The sequence below is a fragment of the Hemibagrus wyckioides genome, linkage group LG17, assembly GCF_019097595.1.
Source record: "Hemibagrus wyckioides isolate EC202008001 linkage group LG17, SWU_Hwy_1.0, whole genome shotgun sequence".
In the NCBI taxonomy this organism is placed as follows: domain Eukaryota; kingdom Metazoa; phylum Chordata; class Actinopteri; order Siluriformes; family Bagridae; genus Hemibagrus; species Hemibagrus wyckioides.
Window position 1 is genome coordinate 5,235,705 of NC_080726.1, and position 22,750 is coordinate 5,258,454.

The 22,750-nt window shown below is 36.9% G+C and overlaps 1 protein-coding gene across 1 annotated transcript in view; it reads left to right on the forward strand.

Annotated features, from left to right (window-relative positions):
- Positions 1 to 22,750, forward strand: part of nbeab (neurobeachin b) — a 451,655-nt gene that overhangs the window by 168,836 nt on the left and 260,069 nt on the right. Inside the window, exons 14-22 of the mRNA XM_058413684.1 lie at positions 5,000 to 5,079; positions 7,373 to 7,435; positions 10,415 to 10,512; positions 10,955 to 11,047; positions 12,879 to 12,987; positions 13,130 to 13,211; positions 14,312 to 14,435; positions 15,250 to 15,442; positions 15,933 to 16,889. Of these exons, the coding sequence (XP_058269667.1) occupies positions 5,000 to 5,079; positions 7,373 to 7,435; positions 10,415 to 10,512; positions 10,955 to 11,047; positions 12,879 to 12,987; positions 13,130 to 13,211; positions 14,312 to 14,435; positions 15,250 to 15,442; positions 15,933 to 16,889 (1,799 nt within the window). The remainder of the gene's footprint in view (positions 1 to 4,999; positions 5,080 to 7,372; positions 7,436 to 10,414; positions 10,513 to 10,954; positions 11,048 to 12,878; positions 12,988 to 13,129; positions 13,212 to 14,311; positions 14,436 to 15,249; positions 15,443 to 15,932; positions 16,890 to 22,750) is intronic.

A 22,750-nucleotide genomic window follows, 5' to 3' on the forward strand; every position in this document is an offset into this window, starting at 1 on the left:
AACCGTATTTTTTAGAAGTGATTAATGGAAATAATGGCAGTAAGACTGAAAAAGGTCTCTGAGTGGGAAGTGGGAAGAGCAACGTCTGAGAGAGAGTAATGAAACACGAGACTGAGCGAGAAAATACCTTCAAATTGCCTTGTCGTTCTTAGAGTTAATTAAAAATGTAGCGCATAAAAGCAGCCTACATTATGCCATTTGACGATGAATAAACACACACACACACACAGACACACACATATGCCAACATGAGCGCATTGTGTCAGCAGCAGCAGATATCTCACAGGACACAAAGACACTAAGTGGAGACTTGCTGAAGTATAGAAGAATTTGTAGAAAAATTTATCCCTCGCCTGCTAAGTAGGTGATTCTCCAATCAGGCAGTTTTACATTGATTTATCTCCCACTTGTTGGTCCCTTTTGTCTTCTCCTGTGAGGAATGGTGAAGGGAAGAGACAGCGCCGGACCATAATAAAGTGTTCAATTAGTGCAACAAAGACAGGCGCTTAAGAGAGGAACAATTCTGTCTGGAAATGGAGTCTCTCTCTCTCTCTCTCTTGCTTTCAATGCACCCTGGTACTCAGCACTATCTTCAAATTAAACACATGCATCACTGTAACACAGAAGCCAATTTCGTCTCCAGTTCTATAACTCAGAGTGCCTTAAAGCAGAAGATCACAGCATTATGTGCGTGGTGGCCCCTTTCACACGTCCCATTTTATACTAAACTACAGGTCTGAAATATGTTCCGAATTTGTACGTGTATTAAAATTCTTGTTCTCCTAATGTCGTGGTGTGCCACAGCCAATTTATTTGTATAGCGCTTTTACCAATGGACATGATAAAGTTAATAGTTAAGTTACTATTTATCCCTAAAATTTATTCCTAATGAGAACAAGCCTGAGGTGGTGAGGAAAAACTCCCTGAGATGATATGAGGAAGAAACCTTGAGAGGAACCAGGCTCGGAAGGGAAGCTCATCCTCATTTGGGTGACACTGGACAGTAAATAATGTAACTGTTGATAATGTCCTTTCTAAGAGCTGTTGAGGAACTAATAGGTCAGTGTAGCTCCTGAGTTCATTATAGCACTAATTCTTTCCTGCTGAAAGCTGACTGATGCAACAGCAGTTCAGAGACGGCGTGATGGTCTCCAAGTGGTTCAATCCACAGCAGTCCATGAGCTTAGAGAATTTTCCCGAACTCACCAGCGCAGTCGAAACCAGATCATGTGAGTCCAGATTATTGAGTAACACACACACTGTAATCACACACTGTGTTAAAATGTCTTCACAAACGCATAGCGAAGACACATGCTAGTCGTTAGTTGACTCTAAACTGTGACTCTAAACTTTCTTTCCATTGTTATTTTGCCTCTTAAATGTTTGCTAATTGTTTGTCTCATTATTGCCTATTCTTTTTTTTTATACTTTGATTTTTGGTTGTTTCGCCCGGATCGTTGGAAATAATTAAGCAGTCACGTGAGCGATCACAGACGTGCCGATATTCCGTATAATCAGACATTTCTGTGTGATATTGCTGTTATACAGAAGAATAGTTCTGTAGAAGAGAAGTAAATAAAGCTGAATATTCTGTTAATCTTTGCTCCTCTAGGGTTAGGGTTAGGGTTTATAGCACTTTAACCAGCTTACAAGCTAGCGTCGCATTGATTTACTGTATACGATCCTGTTAACGGAACCTCCTGTAAAATCGGCTCTGGATAAGGGCGTATGCCAGAAATGTGAGCACTCTTAGAATGCTGCTCGTCCATTCGGTTTAGAGGACCTGAAATGGACCTGGACTGTTAAATTGCAGTGATTTATGAAGAGTAAAACACTTTCAGAGCATGCTGTTGTTAGATAAATAATCATCTTCAGGCAGTAACAGTAATGATGCTATGAGATTGTATCACAGCATCACATGGTTAGTGTTTATTACCTCAGTGTTTTAATATCTATAGAATATTTAAAGAAAATGGATTTCTGGAAAGCTCACCCAGATCACTGTGAATGATTTAGAAAACTTTTAAGTATATTGTATATGCATAAACTTTGAACTTTCTTGATGCCTCGCTCTCTCTCACTCTGTATAATGAATAGAACTGAGATTGTATTGATCACTACTTTTGGCATCAGTTATCCGATTTGACAGCCTACAATCTCATCTGCTCTCTCTCTCTCTCTCTCTCTCTCTCTTCCTCTCTCTCTCACACACACACACACACACACACACACACACACTCACACACACACACAAACATAATTAGGAAGAAAAATAGAGCCTAATGCTTGAAGACAGCACTGAAATGAACGAGCTCTTGTGTCCAGCTCCTAACTCTCAGTCATTCAGATTCTCCGATTCATCTGACGCTTCGTCGATACATTCGCCATCATATTAAACCGCACCGTCTTTCTTTATTTAGATAATCTCATCTCATACGGTGTCGTATAAAGTTGACACATCACAGCTCCAGGGTCTCCGGTTCGATCTTCAGCTCAGGTTACAAGTCCATATGGAGTTCCTCTAGGTTTCTGTGGTTACTTTTAGAAAACATAGCAATTTAGCTACCTGGCTGTGTGTGAATGAGTGTGTGAGCCCTGAAATGGACCGTTATCCTATTTAGGGTGTATTCACACCTTCACCTCTGTGTTCCTGGGATACACTCCAGGAATTCCAGACTTCAGATCATGGATATTTGACGAGGAATAAGTGCTTACTGGTAATGAATGAATGATCTTGTAGATGGAGAACTGGACAGTGACATACAGGCTGGACCTATCCTATCCATGTTAGGCTTTTTTGACCTAATCTTTTGCGATATTTGTTTAAATTCAATCAAGCGAGAGCTGGATTTTGTATCTTGGTACCAACGTTATCCTCAAGTTCATCCTCATCCAAATGTAGTCGTATAAATTCTAGTGAATTTCGGGGTGTTTGGTCACGCAGACGAGGTCCAACTTGTGTGAGAAGATATGAAGTTTAATATTAGAGATTAGGGTAGAATTAATATCTGTACCTGCTCTTACTTTATAGATATAAAATTATCTCTTCACTCTGCATTTCTGTGTCATCACTCAGTTTTCCTTTGTGTCTATTACACGGTTGTATGAAAGAAGTTTTTCTTTTGATTTAAGGTATATATCACCGGGCCGCATGGACCACTCTTATACCTATAATTAGCACCGAGGGTAATACATTATAGATATTTTACACTATCTAGACCTTTCAAAGTAAAATATTTAATAATCGTACCCCTGATAGTACCATTCTATGCACGAGAAATGCTTCTGAGAAATAAAGCAGCTAATTTATTTTTTTTAATACTTTTCTCTCTACAAGATTCAGGATCTTGAATGCTGCATTTTGATTGGTTCTCTGCACTTCTGTGTGTATTATGGAGGGTAAAAAGATATGATATTATTCAGCTCCATAAAAGTCTTGAATTCCCAAGCTTACTAAAAGTTAGACTATTATTTTCTTGTGTTTTCTTCGGAAAAAAAAATATTAAAATGCTAAAGTAAATCTGCTGGAATGTTATTAGAAGGCTAATGCTGTCAAATGGAGCTTAAATAACAATTTCTTCATTTTATAAAAGACATCATTACCTTGAAATTGCGCAAGATTGCGTAGTCAGTCTGTACTAGACAGACGGAATAGAATGAAAAAAGCTTTCAGGAAAGTTCCACAGTGCGTCTGGTTCAGAAGTGTAAGACTGTAAGACATTTCCAGTTGGCTAAACTTCGAAACGAAAGTTCACCTGCCTCATTAAACATGGGAATAATTTCAATGTGAAGAGAACTTTTGTTTCAACTCAACAACAAATAGTCAAGACAATGGATCCCTTTAATTTAATTCAATTTAAGTTTATTTGCTTTACATTTAATTCTTGAAAGCTTGAGCTCATTATACAAAAAGCTTCATGGCAACTGAAGTTAAAGAAAGGAAATAAGTTAACATAAGCTAAAGGGGATTTAATGTTTTATATTGTTATTTATTCTGCAATAAAGAATGACTTCTTATTTTCCATCAGATGTTTTATAGGATATAATAATAGAGTTAATATAAAGAAAATAAATAAAAAAAGCAAACTTTATAGTATAATATATAGTATAGTGTTTATATTTATAGTTTAAAACCTATAATATGGTTATGTTTAAAACCAAACACTTTAAATATTAATTTAATGTCAAACTTTGTCATTTTATTCTATATTTTTATATTTCTTTAAAGCTGCAATATACATCGTTAAAAGCCCTAAATTAAATTAAATTAAATTAAATTAAATTAAATTAAATTAAATTAAATTAAATTCAATTAAATTCAATTAAATTAAATTAAATTAAATTAAACAATGTGAAATAAAATAAAACATTAAATGAAATGAAACTAAATGAAATAAAATTTAATAAAATAAAATAAAATAAAATTAAATTAATTGACTTAAATAATTTTGAACACCTTAATAGTCGCCTTCCATATGCTGGATTCTGGCAAGAAAAAAAAACCTTTGAATACGTATTAAAAACTTTTATGGACGTTTATGAACTTTTCTGGTCTTCAGAAGTTATTATATAGTTTCATGAGTGGTGTCTGAGAAACATAATCTCACCTTCCTCACCAGACTAGATGGATGTCAGTGAAATGCTCTCTTCCTGTGAATGCTGATGCTTCCTGATCATGTTTAATGACAAAACACCCAAATATATTGCAGATTCTCAGGCATCCTTGTTTTTTACTGTAATATCAGTATGACTATTTTCTTCCAAGCTGTATGGCAGGAAATGGATGGAAGGATTTGGGAATGTAATTTATTCTGAGTTGTGTGCTGCAGATATTTAGACAGATATTGACAGTGATATTGGCATTAATGAGGCCCTGTCAGGATTGTGGGAACACTGGGTACCAGACAGCACCGTGAAAGCATCCCAGCTGGAATATGAATGAAACATAAGCTCCATTTTTCTTGCTCCGTGTGAGCCGATGCTCTTTCTGCATTAACAGATGGACCACGTCCTTCTCAAAAGGAGATCATCTCACTGAGGGCCTTCATGCTACTCTTCCTCAAGCAGCTCATCCTGAAGGTAAGCTCAGGACTCGCTTCTCTCTCACTCAGCATCATTTTTTCAATAGGACGTCTCCTTGTTGCGCTTCTTCCATGCTCTCTTTCTCTGGGCTTCAAAAAATGTGAAAGGACAAGACAGATTCTAGACAGGAAGCTTGATGTTTTAGTTTCTGAAACTGTTGAAAATGTATTCAATCTCTGAGCATATTTTGGCTCAGGAAATCGTTTAAGCTGAACAAGGTCACTTGGCCTTGTCAGGTAATCATCGAGGCGATGGCTGCGGATGCAGACTTATTTCAAAGCAGTGAAACTCCAACAAAATAACAAAACATGCGGACTAAGAACAAGGTTATAGGAAGCGAAGCGACAAATAATATGTGACATTGACACAAGCTTGACAAAGACACAGTGAAACACAGGAACTGAAATATTGTATAGGTGAGGGTGATTGGAGCATGTGATGTGCAGGGGCTGATGGGTAATATAGAGTAGGGTTGATTTCAGCATAACCATTGTATTATTATTATTATCATCATCATCATCATCATCATCATCATCATCATCATTATTATTATTATTATTATTATTATTATTATTATTATTATATTATGTTATTATTTTTGTTGCTGTTGTGGCTGCTGTATTATTATTATTGCTGTAAATTAATTAATTACTTTATTTTATTAATTAATTAATTAATTAATTAATTTTATTTTTTACAGTCAGGGATCCTTAAACTGTTAAAACATTTTACATGTCATACAGATTTATTTCATATAAATTATTAAAACATTAAGCACATTATTTCAATGTGTAAATTACAATTTTTGTTCATTTTATTTTTTATATTACTCACATTTATATATATTTTATATATTATATTATGAAATAATTATTTATATATATATATATATATATATATATATATATATATATATATATATTATACAATTATATAAACTAATATTACTTATATTACTATATTATTATACTTTTTTGTTGGGTAATGTGTCAGATAATTTTTCTGTTCCTTGGGATGGTATCTTACATATTTACTTTGTTTTGTATGCTTTAAAATATTCTGAGTACAAAATATGTATTCTTTTTATGGTACCACCCCAGGAACAAGGAAACATACAGCTTAGCATTCATCTGTAGATGCTACTTATAGCTGTAATAATTTTTAATAATCGTTGCTTTCCATCACTGTACAATATTAGACAATTGCAGACCTTCTTTCTATATCCACTACATACACAGACCCCTGAGACTGTCAGGACTCCACTGTGAGAACCGTAGGTGTGAAGTACTAGACACTGGCCTTGTCTCAGCCTCCGGGCACTAGATCTAATCACTGCACTTCATAATCCATGCTTTTCAGCAATAATCCTGCTAGAGACATGATAGAATGACTGATCATGTGAAAAACCCCCCACCTAAAGTGTCAGTTTCCTTTCCTTTCAGGACTACGTGCTTTAACAGATAATCAGCTGGAAACATGAAGAACTGCTGCTATAGTAATAACAACTGCACTGTCTTCATCCCAGGACTACATCTATCTATCTGTCTATCTATCTATCTATCTATCTATCTATCTATCTATCTATCTATCTATCTATCTATCTATCTATCTATCTATCTATCTATCTATCTATCTATCTATCTGTCTGTCTGTCTGTCTGTCTGTCTGTCTGTCTGTCTATCTATCTATCTATCTATCTGTCTGTCTGTCTGTCTGTCTGTCTGTCTGTCTGTCTGTCTATCTTTCTATTTTTAATGCAAACAGGTTCAAATTCTTTGGCTCAGAAAACACGGATACTGGCATCAAGACGTATTTTTAGTCTAGTCTCCGAATTTTGTATATAAAAAAGATCAATGATCAATGAATTATTATTGCACAGTAATTAATGAGAAATTACACATATATCTTGTTGATATTTGCTCATTAAAAAGGTATCATAAGTAGTTGGCCTTGTTTAAATGTTGGATGAAAACAAATGAATTTTACATCTAAACTAATCTGAACACAAAAGCTAATTATAAACTTAATGAAGAATAAAATGATGTGAGGAGAAATCTGTGTGCTGCCGTATTGTTGTGTTCCCGACTGGGAATTCCGAGATGAACAAGTCTGGTTTTTACAATCTGCTCATGCTTAACATTTCAACACACACACTACTGTCTTTACTCTTCTACATCTGTATATTGTAATGATTTATCAGCCGTCTATCTGGTGTCACCCAGCAGAGTAGGGCTTTCTCATGAATTAAACAATTTCTCATTTGTGTTTTCTAATGCGTCTAATTCAACAGGATCGTGGAGTGAAGGAGGATGAACTACAGAGCATACAGAACTATTTGCTGACTATGAATGAGGTGAGTCTGATCAGGACATGTTTCAAATAAGGGCAGTACAGAACAGCCTCACTGTTACAGGGCCTGACGCAAGTGTGGGGGATTTCTGTGAGGAATTCAGAATTATTCTTTAAAAAAATTATCACAATCATTGATTCATTCATTCATTCATTCATTCAGTCAGTCAGTCAGTCAGTCAGTCAGTCATTTATCCATCCATTCATCCATCCATCTGTCCATCCATTAATTAATTAATTAATTCATTCATTCATTCATTCTGTCATTCATTCATTCATTCATTCATTAAACCATCCATCTATTAATTCATCCATCCATCCATCCAACCAACCAACCATTCATTCTCTCTCTCTCTCTCTCTCTCTCTCTCTCTCTCTTCATGTACTCTGTTGTTTCATTGTCATTACACATAAATATATATTCAATATTTACTTACAAAAAATATAAATGGTCAAAACCATCCATCCATCCTTACATCCATTCATTCATTCATTCATTCATTCATTCATCCATCCACCCATCTAATTATTCATCCATCCACCTATCCAGTTATCCATCCATCCATTCATTCTTCACCATATTTAAATTCAGGCCATCAGTCATATGTTGTATATTATAAATATATAAAAGCATTTCACTGCATGTCATTAGAATATCAGTGAAATGTTTGTATGTGACTAATACAATTTGAATTCAAAACCAGGAAGTGTAAGCAGGCATAAAGACCAAGAAGCACAGAAAAATAAAATAGGCCTAGAATTTAACTAAAAGGAAATGCTTTCTAAGAAAAAGAGGCAAGAGGAACTGACTAGACAGACCAAATGAAGGCTTGACACAGAACAGGTGGAGACAGTCAGGTAACCCACTAATCACAGGACAGGGGACGGGGACAAGGCATGGGGCGAAGACAAGGCATGGGGTGCAGACAAGGCAATGCCGAAACAACAGCACATGAGAGTGAACTTAAAATAATGAAAATTATTATTATTATTATTATTATTATTATTATTATTGTTATTATTATTATTATTAAAGCAGTTACCTAACCTTTGAATCAGAGATGTGGAAACTATAGTTGAAAACATTTTCAGTACCTTTAGGTAAAAAAAATAATTATTTTATTTTAAATACTGAAATTTATACAGACAAAAACAGTTCTACTTCATAAACCAGTAAATCAGCATGGAGGAAAAAGAATGGGAAAATTTCACTTTCTCCTTGATACAGTAAGAGAAGTGTCCACTACTCCATTCCTGATTGTTTATTTCTCCCGTAATAATCTTTACACTTGTGGATTATCTTAAATGATCTCAGATTTTAATTAAAGTAATGAATGAATGTTTTGCTTTCTAGCATGAGTACTGATTTAGTTAACATTCATTCACCACAAACGTTTCTTCCATCTGTGTCGAAATCCAAGTAATGGATGGTTAATTCAGCTCTGACGTGATGCGTGCGGTTAAATGTTGATATTAATGTAAATGCTGTGTGAATTTTAAAAACCCACCATTCAGGCACATTGACGTAAATTAGCATTCTGGAATATATTATCATAGTAAAGTGAAGTGTTCATTACAGAATCGGTTGCTGCATTAATGCTGAGGTCTGTCTTCTGTTCATGTTAATGTATTTATTAAATAAAAGAAATTTTTCGTCTGTATTAATTCTACGATAGCTGTATTTAAGTCTAAATAAATCAGTTAATCTCTGGGACTACAACTACTATTGCTACTACTATTAATTATAATGCTGTATTGCTACTACTACTACTACTACTAATACTACTAATACCACTATTGCTGCTACTACTATTAATTATTATGCTGTATTTCTACTACAATTACTACTACTAATAATAATAGTGTATTACTACTACCATTACTACAACTACTACTGCTGCTAGTAAAAATTATAATAATTATATATAATATATTATTTATAATTATTATTATAAAAAATAATTGCTACTACTAGTACTACTACAATTCCTACTAATAATAATTCTCTATTTCTACTACTAAGGGTCAGGGGTGGCCACTATTGGGCCTTTGAGCAAGGCCCTTATAACCCTCTCTGCTCCAGGAGTGCTGTATCATAACTGCCCCTGCACTCTGACCCCTGTGTTTTGACCCCAACTTCCAAAGCTGGGATATGTGTAGAAAAGAGTTCCACTGTGCTGTAATTTAATGTGTGAGGATAATAAAGCCTTCTTCTAATGATATATTACTAGTAGTATTACTACTACCACTACTACTATTACTACTACCACTACTACTACAACTACTACTATTTCTACTACCACTACCACTACTACAATTACTAGTAAGAAAGAAAGAACTTATCTGGATTAGTAATAATACTAACTGATTGTCCTTTCGGGGATGTGATAGTTTCATTGTTAAGGTATTGGACTGATCGGAAGGTTGTGAATTTGAATCCCACCAAGCTGCCACTGCTGGGCCCCTGAGCAAGGCCCTTAACCCTTAAATGCTCAGGTGTATAAAATCAAATCAAATGTAAGTCACTCTGGGTAAGGGCATCTGCCAAATGCCAGAAATGTATATGTAGTAGCCGTTGTTTTTGGGTTCACTCGGAGAAGAAGCTGCTGCCGCTACCTCTACAGATACTCGGGAAGCTTTTTGCCAAAGAACCACACAGAGATAGTGACTGAAGAGCAAAACTCTTCAACATTTCCTGAGATGAAAAGTGAAACAAACAAAAGAGGTCAGCAGAAACAGACCTGGAGGTCAGTGTGTTCACGGGCGGTTTGGCGAGTTTATTATGAAAACGGTTTTCTAAATTACAGACGAAGAAACTGTCAGTGAGTGTATGGCACGTGTTCATCAAAACAGAACAGAAAGAATTTCAAGGATTATTGCTATTACTGCTATTACTGTTATTATTATTAATAATCAGCTACAATTGCTACTAGTATTGATGCACTACTACTTCTACTACTACTAACGCTGAGCTCATGTGTAGGACGAGAACCTCCACGACGTTCTGCAGCTGCTCGTGGCTCTGATGTCAGAACATCCCACCTCAATGATCCCAGCCTTCGACCAGAGGAACGGCATCCGGTGAGTTTAAACTGCCTTTAATCCTTTCTCGCACCATGAAGGTCTCCTAAACCACGCATGAATTATTCACCTTCATCTCCATAAGAATGTTCAGGATATTTCCATATTTATTCTGTTCCTGACAAGCAGCATCAAGCTTTTCCCCCATGTGCCTGGGAAATGAAATGTGAATGGATTTGATGAAGTTATTCCCCTGGGGAGGTGTTGGCTTTCACACATATTGCTTGATATTGCTGTTAGGAAACAATTTCGTGTCATTATGCACCTTTTCCTCTATCCTGGCATTTCTTTCATCTCATCTGACAGCTTTCACGCAGGTGACTTTCTTGCTTGTGTTTTGCACCGAATCACAGAGACACTTCATCACAAATCCCCAGCTCTGCTTAACCACCTGCATTTCCCTCGTGTCCTGTTCATGCTAATGCTGTCTTTTTTTGTTCAGAGTGGTCTACAAACTGCTGGCATCGAAGAGCGAGAGCATTCGAGTGCAGGCACTGAAGGTGTTGGGATATTTCCTCAAGCACCTCGGGCACAAGTGAGTAAACCGCACACGTATCCGGTGTCAGGACATTTCCTAATAGATCAATAAATGGATAGATGGATGAAGTGATAGACAGATAGATAGATCCATTTGGATCCTGACCAGGATAAATGGCGTAGGGATGATTAAACGAACAAACAAATTAATGAAAACAACAAGAAGTTATCAGAAATGAAAACGATAAATGAGTAAAATAGAGCGTTTATCTGAATTAAATAAATGAATGAATGAATGAATGAAAGCAAATAGAACAAAGAGCTTATATAAAATGAATAAATGAATGAATGAACAAACAAATGAATAAATGAGCAAAGGAATTAATAAATGTTGAATGAATGAATATATAAATGAACGAATGAAAGTAAATTAAACGAAGAGCTTATCTGAAATGAATAAATGAACAAATGAATGAGCAAACGAATGTATAAATGAGCAAATGAATGAATGAAAAATAAAACAAAGAGCTTATTTGAAATTAATATATGAATGAATGAGTAAATGAATAAACGAGCAAATGAATGAATACATAATTGAATGAATAAATCAATTAATAAAAATAAAGCAGAATTGAATGAATGAATGAATGAAAAGAAATAAAAATAGCTTATCTGCTATGAATAAATGAATGAATGAAAGAAACATATGAATAAACTAGTAAATAAATGAATTATTGAATGGATTAATTAATTAATTAATGAAAATAAAACAAATAATTTATCAGAACTGAATGAATGAATGAATAAATGAATAACAAAACAAGAAACAAATAAACAAGCAAAACAAATAAACAAAATATATTAATAAATAAAATGAATAGAGTGCATTCCTGTTTAGTTGAATAAACAAACAAATCATGTGGTTTAACTTTCTTTCTGAAACATCCCTAAATACACAAAGAATGAAATAATCAGACAAAAAGAATAAATAAAATACACAAATAAATCTACTTTGTTCTTGTTTTTGGAAAACTCCAGTGTGTTGTGTATATTTGAATAAAAAATAATAGCACCTGATAATCCCTAATTTGCACATTACTCTTTTCTTCCACAGTATAATTCACTCAATTACTCCTTGCACATTAACCGCAACCCACCCAGTGCAGCCTGGCTGCTTCTCGCGTGATTAAGATGCTCGTAAACCTAGCCGGCGTCTTACGAGCGCGGTGTTTACTCCCTGATTTGGGAACTATTTATAATAACATAGCACCAGATCATTAACATTAACATTAACATTCCTTTATGGTTCTTTTCAGTCGCGTCTTCCCGAAGTAAAATACACCTGCGAAACGAAATTTCCTCCCGCGTCCCGAAATCCATCATTAGCTGTAGTTAAGCTTTAAAACCTAGCGATATATCTGGTGTTCTAGTGCAAAGCTGCACCAGCGTGATCTGACAGGCGGTATAAATCATCTCCATTTGCATAGCTATCAATAAGTAAGTAGTGCTGTTGTGTTTTGAAGACTCTGGAGTGTATTCAGTGCTGAGGTGGCAAGCTGAGCAGCACCAGCCATTAGTCTGAGCTGTCCCACTGCGCCTGTAGGCACTGCTGCATTCTGATGTACTATTCCGCTAGCACGCCTGAATGATGGGATTTTTTCTCGGATGCTTTGTCACAGCGAACGCTGCTCCTTTTCCCCGCACGAGTCTCTAAGCAGTGTGTAGAGATGGGAGCTGATTTGTTAGTTTGTGTGTCGCCTGCGACGAGAAAAAAAAACAAAACAAAAAACCTGATGTTACCTGACACCACGTTCGATTGCTATCTCAGCCTGTTCCTGTTGGCTTGACACAGCCAGAGAGAAAGTGAGTGTGTGTTTGTTGTCTCGTAGGAGAAAGGTGGAAATCATGCACACACACAGTCTTTTTACACTTCTGGGAGAAAGACTCATGCTGCACACAAGCACCGTGTCAGTTACAACCTACAACACGCTTTATGAGGTAATGCATGCATCCAGGCATCTTCTTCTTCATCCCGTATTATATATATATATATATATATATATACAGTATATTTCCCACTGATCTTAATCATCAGTCACTTTTATTTCAGTTTTTTATCTGAATCTGAATCCTGTTTCAGATCCTGACGGAGCAGGTGTGTACGCAGGTTGTTCACAAACCGCATCCCGAACCCGACTCTAGCGTGAAGATCCAGAACCCGAGTAAGCGCTTATCGCACATGAGCTTCTTCATTCCTCTCAGTTTGGTCCAAATCAAACTTTTTTATTTTAAAGTAATCTCTTTGTATAGGTTTTTAAGAAATACAGGAAGTTAATATATTAATATATTATATTAATAATAATAATAATAATAAATTAATATATTTATAATTTATTTATTTAAGTCATTCAGTCATTTTTTTTTGTCATTTTTGTGGCCGAAAATGCTTGCTTGTGATGCAGCTTTTTGTTTTTTTTTGTGTGCTTTATCGTTCTTTCTTTGTTTGTTTACTTTTTTTTTTTTTTTTACAGATTTTTTTGTATTTTTTGTAGACAAAAAAAATTGTTTATTTTTCTTTAAATTTGTGATGCAGCTTTTTGATTTTTGTGCTTTCTTTTTCTTTCTTTCTTTCTTTCTTTCTTTCTTTCTTTCTTTCTTTCTTTCTTTCTACATTTTTTACATTCTTTCTTTTTTTCTTGTCTTTTTTTACATTTAAATTTTTTTCTTTCTTTCATTTTTTTCACTGCTTTTCTTTCTTTCTTTCTTTCTTTCTTGTAACTAGATTTATGAGTGGCTATAATGTGGCTTCACAATTCGTCATTCTTCAGCTTTATTGTAGGTTTTATGTAGCTTTATAAACATCTTTAATTATCACAGAGTTTGCGATAATAAAAATATATATATATCATTTTGATAAAACTTCAGCTCAAAGACATTGTTTGTTGATCAGATTGATTTGATTTGAAACTCATTTATCTTATCTAAGATTCTAAGCCTTCTTTAATATTTCAGCAGAGGACAAATCCTTAATTATCATTGTCAATCAATTATTAATTGTCAAGTTACAGAATTATCACACTGTGCTATGCTAGCTAGCTTAGCCTGCTTTACTAAACAGCTGATAATGAGCAAAATCTTTACAGTCTTTTCCAAATATCATCAAATTCATATCAGACAATGAGAAGCTCTGGTGTCGTATACAAACGTCCTGAATTATTTATTTCTACATGCGCCCTGTGTATGCGTCACTATGAGCAAAAGTAAAGATGTGTTTAGTTTCCCTGGGGCTTTCGCTGCAGTGTTAACAGTCGCTGTGTCTCAGTGATCCTGAAGGTGGTGGCCACGCTGCTGAAGAACTCGACACCCAGCGCCGAGCTGATGGAGGTGCGCCGCCTCTTCCTCTCCGACATGATCAAACTGTTCAGCAACAGCCGAGAGAACAGACGGTGAGGTTCAGCTCCTTCCTCCCTTGCCACCAACAGCAACAATTAGCCACCTGATGAATGGAACAAAGAAAGAGAGGGAGTGGGATGTTATTCTCCCTTGACGTTCTATATTTAATCCCCCCCCAATGCTGTTAAATCATCCTTGAATTTGCAGCATGTTTTCCTTAAAACAGATTGTTAGTTCCACACACACACACACACACACACGCACACACACACATATTCATGGGTATGTCAAAAGCAATGCTTATCCTTGTGACAGCTGTATCTAGTTTAGTGTCCTTTTCACTGTCAAGTGTCAAGTGGTCCATCAGTCATGCGGTGACAGCAGCGAAGGCTATTATCATGACACTTCATCATCTCTGTCGTTAAAATTAGAGACAGCAATTCTGAAATAACGTTCCCGCACTTTCCACTCCGATGCTTCCCGTCCAACACCTCCGTGCTTCCCAAGAGCGTCCTCACAAACCGACTGACAGATACATGAAGAATCGTTTAACGCTGCCAGCTTTAGATATGGATGACTGAGATTTTATCGACTTAGACTTTACAACCAAACCTGAGCCATTTTTTTCTCCCCCCAGCAGACTGAATATAATTTATTTAGCCTTTGCATGACCTTTCAAAAGACATAGATCAAAAAACACAATTTTTTTTTCTAACTAGAATAGATGGGTTAAAATGATTCAACTTCTTGTATCATTGCCCTGGCATTGTCCCTCATGGCAAATCCTTAAATTGTATGAAGATGTAAAAGTTTCCTTAGGAACTCTTTGAGAAACTGATTTATTGTGTCACATGTTCCTTGTCCTAGATGTCTGCTCCAGTGCTCGGTGTGGCAAGACTGGATGTTCTCACTAGGCTACATAAACCCAAAGAACTCCGAAGAGCAGAAGATAACCGAGATGGTCTACAACATTTTCCGTATCCTGCTCTACCATGCCATCAAGCACGAATGGGGTGGATGGCGTGTATGGGTGGACACTCTGTCTATAGCCCACTCCAAAGTAAGTCATTCTTCTTCTTCTTCTGGTTAAAAATCCTAACTTTGCACCCTCTTCTGGATGGAAAGGTTATTGCAAAACCCTTTGAAGAACTTGCTGATGAACACAACAATCCCCTTTAAGAATTTCGGATAGTTTAAACTGTTGACCACCCAAACAACCCAGCATCTTGGGTCAGAGGTTAAAATTCTAAGCTAGTTATCAGTACTACAGAAGTCCCTTTGTTTTCGCTGTGAAATGGGTGATGATAGATCCATCTCCAGAAGGATGAAGAGCGAAGGCAGAATCTGGGCAGCAAATTGTTTATTATCTGGGTGATATTAACAAATGTGACTTGTTTGTGGTTTTGTTGTGTTTTTTTACTTAGTAAAAAGTCTAGATTTGTTAATCACCCAAAGATCAGTCAAGGAACCCCGTCTTTTTATAATTGTAAGCTGCTTTAAAATGTCAACTAACTTTCAGTGTTGTTTGTTGTTGCCTTTTCAACTACCAGGTAACATATGAAGCCCATAAGGAGTACTTAGCCAAGATGTATGAGGAATATCAGCGGCAAGAAGAGGAGAATATCAAAAAAGGGAAGAAAGGTCTAGTCAGTACTATTTCTGGCCTCTCTGCCCAAGCCTCTGCCATCAAGGGTACCCTAGAGCTTGATGACCATTCTCAAACACAGACCCCTGAGAGCGAGGTGGACGACTCTGAGACCACAGACCCCACACGCAGCCTTCTCTCTGAATCCAAAGGAACCAACTTGGAGAACACAGTGTCAGGTGTGCAGGTTGAAGTTCATGAGCTGCTTGTGGATATCAAGGCTGAAAAAGTGGAGGCTACGGAGGTGAAGCTGGATGACATGGAAACCCTGGGAGTCACAGATAGCGGGAACCTGGTAGAGGTCGATTCCCTCCTGGACAACGTGTACTCAGCTGCTGTAGAGAAGCTGAATAATAATGTGAACAATGTCTTGGTTTCCAAATCTGACTTAGATGACAAGAATTCAGGACCTCTGATCAGTCTAGCCGAGGATAAAGACGCTGTGCCCAGCGGTAGCACTTTTCTCTTTGCTGCAGTAGGCACTGGCCCATCTGAGAACCTTCTGCCCAAAATTGCACCATCTGAACCCTTGCCTCTCGCAAGCGGGCACCATCAAGTCCGCACCAGCACCAGTGACTTGGGTTTGTTGGCGCACATGACCAGTGGATCAGAAGTAAGCTCCAGCACAGCAGCTCTTGAGGACTGCTTTAAACTCCAGGCTGAATTGGGGACTTTCGGTTCCTCATGTCAGGGAGAAAGTGCAGCCAAGAATCATGAGCAGGCTGGGACAATAGTTCCAGAGGTAGAAGCTTCTGGAGGTAAGAGTTCTGGAGATGCCACCAGTGCCACCTCAGACACAGAGAGGTCTGATGACAGCAAGGAGAAGGAGATCAAGAAGATCCAGACCACTGCTACCACACAGGTGATTCTAATTTTAGCTGTCAGTCTTTGTGTTTGTTGAAAACTGTATATTTCTGAGTGCAGATGTACTTGTAGAGCTGTTAAAAGTGGGATGAACCTAGGTGTCTTGTGATTTGTACTATCCATGATCCCATAGTAGATCCCTCACTCTTGGGTAAGACTTGTTGAATGGTTAAAAAGAGATTTAGAGGTGAATTCATACACTGTCAGAAAAAAAGGGTACCGCAGAGGTACAATTTTGTTCCTAGGGGAACAACAAATATAATTGTACCTTTAAAGGTACACAATAGGTCCTTAGGGTACAATTATGTTCCCAAAACAAGTTATAAAGGTATGACTAGAAGTACAAAATTGTACCCTTCAGGGTACCACCCCAGTGACGGCCACTTGTACCTTAAAAGGTACAGTTTTGTACCTTTCTTTCTGAGAGTGTAGGAGGTTCACTTGGAGGAAGTGGACTTTCAGGCAAGGTATAGAGCAGTGGTGCATCAAACAGTTAAAGTTCTGGGTTGTTGTTGGGGGTTTAAGCCAAAGCACTACCAGGTTGCCACTGTTTGGCCCTTGAGCGAGGATCTTAACTCCAGGGATGCTGTATCATGGCTGACCTTACACTCTCAAATTCCTAACCTGGGATATGTGAAGGAAAGAATCTCTCTATGCTGTAGTATACAGTATATGTGACAATTAAAGGCGTCTTCTTTTTCTTTCCCCCAAACTTTATTTATTTCATAACTTGTGCTGTTGCAATTTCTCAAAGGTTTTCTTTTGCATTCAACAGTGTTACAGTGTGTCTCACCACCACATTTAATTGCTGGTTTCATTATTCTCTTCCAAGAGTCAATTAGTACATTCCTCAACCTCATTCAAATGTTGTTTTCTCCCGTTTCTTGCACACAACATCATTTACACAATTATTCTTTTAAATCGCCCACAACATGCCTGCTAACTCCACACATTAATATTATTTACACATGCGAATTAGCACGTTTCTGAGGGGAGATTTTTTTTGAAAAAATCAAGCCCTAAGGGTAGCTGCTTTGGATTTTGTGTTTGAAATGTTAGAAACATGTGCTGCTCTCTCAGACGCTTAGCCAGTGGAAAAGGTCAACCAGCTCTCTCAGAAAAACAGCTTTAACGGAGTGGGTGTGTGGGGGTTATAAAGCCGTTTTTAGCTTCATTTATTTGTTTTTGACCTACTTTTACCAGGCTCTGCCAGGCGTTTAGAGTTTTTTCCTGTACACCAGAGCTCTTAAAAAAGCCTGATTTCTAACATTTCTGTTTTCAAGGTTAGAAACGTGATTTCATTTGTATACACATTCCGACAAACTTAACAGAGACGATGGCAGTTTTTAGCTAAAAACAGAGTTAAATGGAACAAGCACAGACAAAACAGCAGGCAAAAGAGCAATTGGAAATGGAGCAAAAAGGTCAGGACTAATAGAATCAATACGGAAACCAATAGCATCCATCAAAAGGGCGACGATACAGAAGCAAACAAAGGGGAAATTAAAGCCCGGAAAAACTAAATCGACAGCAAATGACAAGAGGTTTTGAATTTTTAGACAAAAGGCACAGGCGGCACTTAACAAGGCAGTCGCCTGAAAGGAGTGGATATACTCAAAAGCTAATAATAATGGGGAGTCTGGTTAGTCGACCTGCAAACTGGAACAGTCGTGACTGTGAGAGATAAGGGAAATAGGTGTGACTGGAAGCTGGGGATTCTGGGAAAGAACATGTAGCTCATAAGCAGTAGAAAACTTCTTCTTAGGAGTACTAATTGCTCACTTGCCTGCAAATGTTATCACATTTTCTCTTCTGTCTGCTAGTGACATTTGGCTAGTGAATGATACTTAGAGGCTGTGGTTAAAAATCTTGCTGGAATAATCATGCGTTTATATTTATGTTGGTGTGATTTTTAATATAGAAGATTCACAGTTGCATACATGGCCGCCATTAACTATCACTCCCAGTAACTGCCTGTACTCCACTCTCACAGTCACCATCTATCATACACTATATTGCCAAAAGTTTTGGGACACCCCTCCAAATCATTGAGTTCAAGCCCTTTAGTTCCAATGAAAGGAACTCTTAACCAAGACTCTTACCAAGACAATTTGAACAATTTCATGCTCCCAAATTTGTGGGAACAGTTTGGGGATGACCCCTTCCTGTTCCAACATGACTGTACACCAGCAAGGTCCATAAAGACACAGATGAGTGAGTTTGGTGTGGAGGAACTTCACCTGACCTCAACCTGATCTTTGGGATGAATTAGAGCGGAGACTGTAAGCCAGACCTTCTCTTCCAACATCAGTGTCTGACCTCACAAATGTGCTTCTAGTGGAATGGTCAAAAAATTCCCATAAACACACCCCTAAACCTTGTGGAAAGCCGACCAGAAGAGTTGAAGCTGTTATAGCTGCAAAGGGCGGGACAACTCCATATTACATTCATGTGCATGTAAAGGCAGACGTCCCAAAACTTTTGGCAATATAATGTTTCTCACTTCTCTCGCGTTCGTGGTGTTATCAAACCTGCCTATGGCTCTCGTTAACCCACTTTGTCACAAATTGTCTGCCTTTTTGTGACACAAAATCATGTAGTGCCTTATAGATAAAAAGAAATGACTAAGAAAAGATTTTCTTAGATTATTCTAAAAAAAAAAACAACAGCCTTTGAATCCACAAATGCTTAATATATTTTTTTAAATGCTGTCGTTTAGTACTGTTTTATAAAAGATAGATGCAGGTCCGGCAGACGTTACAGCTTTACTGTTTTATAAAGGAAGACCAAGATATAATAGTTTTGTTGTTGTGATTGCTTCATAGACCTGATCTACATCTCTGATGTAACACACCTACAATCTTTAGTACTGAAATTCTCATTTGTATAGAAGACTGTAGCAAATTGTTATGTAAATGATTATTTAAAAAAATATTAATATTACTTAAATAATCTCAAGAGGTAAATTATTCATAATGTAATGAACGTGTGATATGTTGTCCAGTAAACTGAATTTTCTATTAAAACAATATATTATGATAATTAGTAAAGAGGCTATACACATTCATTATGTCCAGCAGATTAGTATTGGATTATTATTATTTGTTTTTTTTTTTAGTTTTGTTTTAGTTTTTTTGTGTGTAATAATCTAATACATCTAATACAATCTAATAAAACATGATCTACTTTGTGACAGTCTTCACTACAGGATGTCTGTGATTTCACATGGACACAGAACTCAAGTGACTGTGATAATGCCTGATTTTTATACAGTACTGGTTAGTGCACAGGTTTTAATATATTTCACATTTTTGGTGTATTATGGTTGGCTTTAAGCGAATGGAGGCTTTCTAGTGTATTGTTTGTGTTTGAGTGTTGCCATTTCATTTGAGTGGTTTGAAGAGGTCTGGGTGCAGTAGATTAAATTAGTTCAGCAGGCAGTGGGAGTGTTTCTCCACACTGCTACACAACAGGCCTCCGTGCAATGTACAGAAACATCACCATCCATCATGAGGCTTTCTGACCTCCATTTGCCTTTGTTTGGATTTTTATAAATAAAAAACTCTTATTTATTTATTTATTTATTTATTTATTGATTGATTGATTGATTGATTGATTGATTGTTTAAGACACTGCCTATAAAGCTGCCTGACACCTGAATAAGGCATGTACACTATATTGCCAAAAGTATTCGCTCACCTGCCTTGACTCGCATATGAACTTAAGTGACATCCCATTCCTAATCCATAGGGTTCAATATGACGTCGGTCCACCCTTTGCAGCTATAACAGCTTCAACTCTTCTGGGAAGGCTGTCCACAAGGTTTAGGAGTGTGTTTATGGGAATTTTTGACCATTCTTCCAGAAGCGCATTTGTGAGGTCACACACTGATGTTGGACGAGAAGGCCTGGCTCTCAGTCTCCGCTCTAATTCATCCCAAAGGTGTTCTATCGGGTTGAGGTCAGGACTCTGTGCAGGCCAGTCAAGTTCCTCCACACCAGACTCTTTCATCCATGTCTTTATGGACCTTGCTTTGTGCACTGGTGCACAGTCATGTTGGAAGAGGAAGGGGCCAGCTCCAAACTGTTCCCACAAAGTTGGGAGCATGGAATTGTCCAAAATGTCTTGGTATGCTGAAGCATTCAGAGTTCCTTTCACTGGAACTAAGGGGCCAAGCCCAGCTCCTGAAAAACAACCCCACACCATAATCCCCCCTCCACCAAACTTTACACTTGGCACAATGCAGTCAGACAAGTACCGTTCTCCTGGCAACCGCCAAACCCAGACTCGTCCATCAGATTCGTCACTCCAGAGAACGCGTCTCCACTGCTCTAGAGTCCAGTGGCGGCGTGCTTTACACCACTGCATCCGACGCTTTGCATTGCACTTGGTGATGTATGGCTTGAATGCAGCTGTTTTTAATGCAGCTGTATTTTGTGCAGCTATTAATTAATTAATTAATTTATTTATTTATTTATTTATTTTAGTTGAACACTTGAGTGAAGTAAAAAAAACGACATAATTTGTGTATAATTAATTCTTTTAAAAAATCTGTTGGTTTTGGGGTGAAACCCCCCAATAAATAAATAAACAAACAAATAAGTAAATAAATAAATAAACTTTTTTTTTTATCACACAAATGTTTCTCTCTTTAAAGTACACTCTCAGAAAGAAAGGTACAAAACTGTACCTTTTAAGGTACAAGTGGCCATCCCTGGGGTGGTCCCCTGAGTGGTACAATTTTGTACCTCTAGTCATACCTTAACAACTCGTTTTGGGATCATAATTATACCCTAAGGACCTATTGTGTACCTTTACATTCTATTTTTTTGTTCCCCTAGGAACAAAACTGTACCTCTGCGGGACCCTTTATTCTGACAGTGTAAATGATGATAACAAACCCATTTCTGCTCTCCAAGTGCTTCTTCATAAGCATGCAAAATGTGTTATTTTTAACCACCAGAATTGTGAGGTAATCAGAACAGAGGGAAAAAACACACAGCAGGACTCCAAATCCAACAGACTGACTCCTGACTCATTTTATATCAGACTCACAGCCTCACTTCATTTCTTTACACTGATTGAAAACGACCCATACGTCCGTTTCCATTCTGCTGACGGATCACCAGCGTACTGGTCAAAAGGGTTAAGACAGCAATGATGCTTTTTAACTTAAAGCATCATGACAGCTGATTTTGTTACTCAGTATGCTTCTGGTACAAATAACAGAGATGCATAATGATCATGAAGTGAAGCAAATTAGAAAGTGAATCAACAATGTCACTTTGTTTATGTAGTATTATATTTCTTATGCTTGTAAGATTTAAAAAATAAACCTTATTATTTTTATGTAAAGCTTACCTGTCAAATACATTTTTTATAAATTACAGGAGCTTGCATTTTTAGCTTAGACTGTAAATCAGTGAAAAAAAAAGTGTTATAACAGCAACAAAAGCTACGACACTTGATCAAATCAGCATTTATTTATGCTGGTTTTTGTCAGTTATCTTAAAAATCCTACGTTGTTGACACGTGGCTTTATAAACACTGCCCTTAAGTCAACTGTTACAAAATAGTATTTGAAGTATAGCTACTGTACATAGAACCCTTATCACACATTTATAAAGGTATGTTGAAGAATCTCAAAAAGACTTGTGTGAAAACAATATCTTAGATAGAAGAGAAAAGACAGAACAAAGCTCAATGAATTAATTTTAATGTTTTTAATGAATTGACTGAGTTTAAGAGAATTATTAGCTGTCATAGGGGCTTCATAATGAAAGTAATGAATTGGTGCAAGTGTTGTTAGTAAAGACTCAACTCAAGACTCAGTATGTTTCATTTAAACTTTTATCCTTT